We start from the raw sequence: 5,103 nt of genomic DNA, 5'->3' as shown, positions 1-5,103 counted from the left end.
AATAAAGACAGAAAATCGTCTTTTGAAAACTCTCCATGTGTCTAAGCCAGGCAGTCTGCTGAAGCTTTAAATATATTTGTTCTAATTCTGCTCATAGGGAGACAAGACAGATATGACTGTCTCCATTTCCAGTTGAGAACACTGACGCCCAGGGAGCTTAAGTGGAGAATCCGGGATCGGAGATCAGCTCGGTTTGGATGCACTCACTGTACCATGAAGTTTTCCCCTTTCTCCTCCAGCACGCTGGTGGGTGCGTGCATGTGTGTGACTGTGTGTGTGTGTTTCCTTTTACCCTTAAAGCCCAGCTACTTCTCCTTCTGGTCAGTTTCCTGGATTCCACTTTTTGGAAACGAAGTCCAGCTCTTGTCCAAGGTCTCACTGCCCTCTCGGCCATCTTCCCCTGGCGTTCCCAGGACCGCCAGCCGCTCCTTGGCTAAATTCAGAGTACCAGGCTTAGGCTCCGATTCCGGGCTCCATTCCCACCCTCCCAGGGCAGGTGCCTCGTCCCGGCCCCCAGGACCCCGACTCTGCAGCCGGAGCCTCGGCCCCGCCTCCCCTACCTGACGCAGGTGCGCCTGGGGCGCCGTAGCCTCCGCCCACTGGCGTGCCTGCTCTGCCATTGGTTCTCCCGGCTGCCCGTCTCTTTCGCTGGCCCCGCTCGGTCCCGGAGGGGTAGGTTTTACTGGAGAAGCCGCAGTCCCGGCGGCTCGGGCGCTGCGCAGAGTGCGGACCCGCGCTGGCATGTCCCCGCGCGCGGGAGCCCCAGTCGACCGCCGGGTGCGGGCGGCTGCTAACTTGGCTGCAGGCTCCGGCGGCCCGGCCGCGGCCATGTAGTTGCCGGCGGAGCTCTCTGCAGCCCGGGAGCGGCAGCGAGAGCGAGCAGGAGCCCAGCAGTTCGAGGCTTTCCCCGTAGGCGCTGAGTGCGTGCCGCGCCCTCGCCGGCCCTTGGGCCGCACTTTGGGCCCGAGAGGGAAATGGGGGAGAAAGTTTCGGAGGTGCTGGAGCCAGTGCTCCGCGGCTGCAGCGGCCACAGTGCCCGGACTCTCGCCCCTGCGGCGGCTGCCGCGTCCTCGCCGGGAGCTTCCTCTGCCGAGTCCTCATCGGGCTCAGAAACTCTGTCGGAGGAAGGGGAGCCCAGCTTCTCTCGCGAGCACCCGCCGCCGCCGCCGCCGCCGGGCGGCGCTCGGCCGCCCGCCGCGTGGGCTCCCGCGCGCTTGGTGCCAGAGCGTGGAGTCCCCGCGCCGCCGCCGCAGCCGCCGCTGCCCGGAGGAACCGCGCCCCCCGCGCCCCGGGGCAGCAGCGCGTCCCAGGAAGAGCAGGATGAGGAGGTGGGCCCGCCTTCCCTCCCCCCGCCACCGCCCCTCTGGTCCAGGCTGCCAGGCGACCGCAGCTCTCCATCCCGCACGCGGGTGGTGGGCAGCGCGTGCTGGGGCCTGGAGAGGGAGAGGGACCCCAGATGCTGTGCCCCGAGCCCTGGGTAATGACAGGAGCTTCCCTGTGGGTCACCGGTTTCCCCATGGCTGTTACCTGTGTGTGTGTGTGTGTGCGCGTGTGTGTGTGCGCGCGTGTGCGTGCGTGTACATGTGCTGCCTGATAGTGTGCTTCTCCAGTGTCAAAGCAGCAAACTCCGTCGATCAGGATCTGCTCCTTTGGGTCTGTGAATGGACGTGAGCTGGACGCCTGGCTTGTCCCCACAACTGAGACCTCGTTTTCCGAAATGGGCGTTGCTTCCAACCGTAGCGCTTGGGCAGAGGGGGGAGTGTGGTGAAGGGACGGTTGTGAGAGGAGAGTGGGTGTGTTGGAGGTGGGGGACGGCTGGCAGCGGTACCCGCGAAGTTGCGCGGCGGAGTTTCGGTTGCATTGGCCCCGGCGTCCCCCGCGGGTGGTTTTGGCTGGTCCCGCGGCGTCGGTCCTCCGGCCCTCGGCCGGCGGCGCTGACTTGCGCTTCTACATCTCCGATTTGGACTTGTTCCGGGGTGTCCAGATGCGTGCTGGTCGCCAGACTGAATGGGGAACGTGCCCCCTTCTTCGGGCGACTGCGTCCATCCTGGTTTCTTGGAAGAATATTCGTGCAAAACTTGTGGGTCGCGTCCTGACACATTGAAACTATGACTTGGTGTCCTCTCGCCTGTTTTCTCTGGCTTTTTTCTGCTTTTGGAGGACAGTTAAGGAAGCATAAGGTTCTTGGGGTCTTTGATTGGTTGCTTTGGACGTTTCTTGAGGGGAAGTCATCTTGATCAGGGAAAGGCCATAAATAAAACATCACCCAAACAGAGCCTCCTTGTGAAGTTAATTCCTCAGTGCCAGTGTGGTGTTTTCTTCCTCTCTGATGGGGTTAGTTTTAGTAATTGTCTCTGTCCGTCAGAAGATGCAAGCTGAGGCCAGTGCTCTGACAGTAGCCCCCTGGGACGCCAGCCTGGAGGCATAGACTGGATCTGGCGCAAAGTGAGGAGAGTCAAGTCCTAGCCTGGCAGAGATGGAGCAAGCCCTAGTGGTGGCCCAAGCCTCTGGCAGTAACCAGAACCCATTCCCCAGTGCCCGGAGGAACGCGAGGATCCTGGACAGGTGCCTGGAGATTTGCTTTCTAGAACTGTCTCTGCTTCTGAATTGTGAGATCTTGGATGAGCTGATTCCTCTGAGGTCAGTTTAATAATCTGTAAAATGAGGGGTATGACCAGTGAACTTCAAGGTAAAGTTTATTTCCACACGAACCCTCCCCTGATCAGGAATTTAGGATGGATCCAAAGTGCAGGTTGATCCTAGGGACAGGGTGCCAGGAGTTAAGCTGAGCATCACACCCACCACAGAGTTACCTGACCAAACCCCCAGACTAAACCAGTGTTCTCAGTGGTTGCATCTCCCTTTGAAAGATGCCATGCATGTGCTGGCGTACTTACCGAGATGAGCACACTGGTCACTGGGCAGTAGGGGATATGACCCAACGTAATGATTTACCACTAGATTCTAATATAGTGTTGCCATCGGTAGAGAAGATGGTAGAGTTAGTTGCCCTATGTTTTCTGCGTAGCTAGGAGGGTACTTCATGATACATAACATGGTCTTGCAGATCCCAGGTGGGGGAAGTCAGGAACTTCTCACTTTTGATCCCAATCCTGTAGCTGATTTATTGCCTGGCCTCAGGGTGACAGTGTTTTATTTTCTTGGAAGTGGATGTAAAGATAGCTTATTACACAGGCACTGCAGTGAGGAATGGTTGATTGAAACACATATTGGAAAGTGGAATGACTAAATAACATTGGTCAGTATTTGTGAAATCTCAGAATTGGATGTAAAGTGATACAGTATTGCAATTTATTGTGTAACTTAACCTGTGGCAGGGGATGCTGGAAATTGTCCAGGAGTGGAAATCTTGACCTTCTCTGAGAATTTTAAAGAGAAACTAAAACTGTGGAGTAGAGAAGTTATAGCCTTGGTGAGAGGGGTTGAAGTCCAGTGTACATTTTCTGGCTCTTACACTGGTGCCAGTATGGTGCAGGGGTTCTTAGCCTTTGAGAGAGTGTTTTGGGTCTCTTTGAGAACCTAATGAACGCTCTCCCTCCTCTCCTCAGAAAATGGGCACCACTATAAATACCATTCTAGCAGATTCAGTGAGGAACACTGGTTACACACTCTCAGTTTGGGGGAAAGACCTGGGTTTGATTCCCGCCTCTGCCACCTTAACTAGATGTGAGATGTGGACCACTCAGCTGATGTAAGGCCTGATTTTTCCCCTCTTAAATGGGAATAATAGCAATAGGGTCATTAGGCATTTTATACATGCCACCTAGTTTAATCCTAGTATAGTATCTAACATTTAGCATGGAGTGCTAAGTAAATATTAATTTTTCAAGTTCATTTGTGATTAAAAATGTTGTGAAAGGAGATACAAGTTTGGGCTGGCTTATTTTATTTATGCATAATTAATCTGCTCCCTACTTTCAGAGAACCTGAGGCCTTGTCTATACTGTTTATTACCACTTTTTTAGTATTAGCTGGGAAACAGTTTTTATCTGGATCAGGTTGCATTATGGGAAGGCACTGTTAGCATAGTGTTAGTTATACGGTAGCAAGGCACCGAGTAGAAAGCCTTGAGGGAAACCCATAAAATGGAAGGAGGTTCATTTAGATTTAAAAATTGTTAGGTCTGGCTTGGGAGACTCATTGTCTTCCAGTTTTTTTTTCAGTAAGTTACTGCATCAATTTTTAAAAAGCAGCAAAATTCAATTTCCTAGTGTATTATTGCAGTGCTAATTTTTTGGGCACCCTTGTTGAAGCTGCTTGCATATACTACTAATGTCAACAGTGTTTGACCTATTTCATATTTTATCTTACTGTCAATATTTGTGTAAACTTACAAAGTCTCATAGACTTAAATCAGCCCTTTAAGCTTTTGGTGTCTTAAAAACAATACTTTACCATGGCAGTGATTGTAGTTTTTATGTACTTAATAATCAAACACACGAGAGAGATAGTGCATGGTTTTTTGTTTAAATAAAGTGCATCTCACTTAACCCCTGATAACTCAAGCCTGTGGATTTGGGGGTCTCTGCAAGTTGAGGGTAATGGACTGTGTTTCGGATAGTCATAATGATCTGGATTGGAGGAGTGTCCCTCTAACATTTCTGAGATTTGCTCTTAGGCGCTCTGCCCTGTCCCTTCTCAAATCACCTTCTGATAACTCTCATAAAGTACTCAGTGCCGTTTGCTGTGTGTCAATGAACTTATAAGGGCAGGAATTTTGTCTTTGTGTGTTTAGCACAGTGCTTCTAATATATTAGTAGGGGCTCAGTACATATATGTTGAATGAAAGAGGAAAAATACATCTTTGAAAACGGTTGCACATTTGACTGAAGGGTGACCATGTGTGTATTGTTTTGTCTGTTGTGAATTATGCTTAAACCTCTAGATCTCTTATCAAAAAAGCCTCCTAAATCACAGTGAAAATATTATGAGCAGTTTTTCCAGGTAAATTTTGAAGAAAGTCAAATCAGTGAGGATCCACTCACAATGCCTGTGCAAGACTTGAGTATTTACTCTGCTTTTTACTGTGTGTGTCAGAACTTGAAACTTTCAGAGATTCTTAGAATGGCAGAAAAAAGGCTT

At 51.3% G+C, this 5,103-nt stretch overlaps 1 protein-coding gene across 1 annotated transcript in view; it reads left to right on the top strand.

Moving 5' to 3' along the window:
- The first annotated feature begins 709 nt into the window (after positions 1-709).
- LOC113617682 (microtubule-associated serine/threonine-protein kinase 4-like) overlaps positions 710-5,103 on the top strand; it is a 201,455-nt gene continuing 197,061 nt past the window's right edge. Inside the window, exon 1 of the mRNA XM_027101262.1 lies at positions 710-1,328. Coding sequence (XP_026957063.1) covers positions 975-1,328 — 354 coding nt within the window. The 5' untranslated portion in view covers positions 710-974. The remainder of the gene's footprint in view (positions 1,329-5,103) is intronic.

The sequence above is a fragment of the Aethalodelphis obliquidens genome, unplaced genomic scaffold (genome assembly GCF_003676395.1).
Source record: "Aethalodelphis obliquidens isolate GAN/ISIS:26980383/991018 unplaced genomic scaffold, ASM367639v1 scaffold4, whole genome shotgun sequence".
In the NCBI taxonomy this organism is placed as follows: Eukaryota; Metazoa; Chordata; class Mammalia; order Artiodactyla; family Delphinidae; genus Aethalodelphis; species Aethalodelphis obliquidens.
Note: the sequence above shows the minus strand (reverse complement) of the source record. Positions and strands in the feature narration are given on the sequence as shown.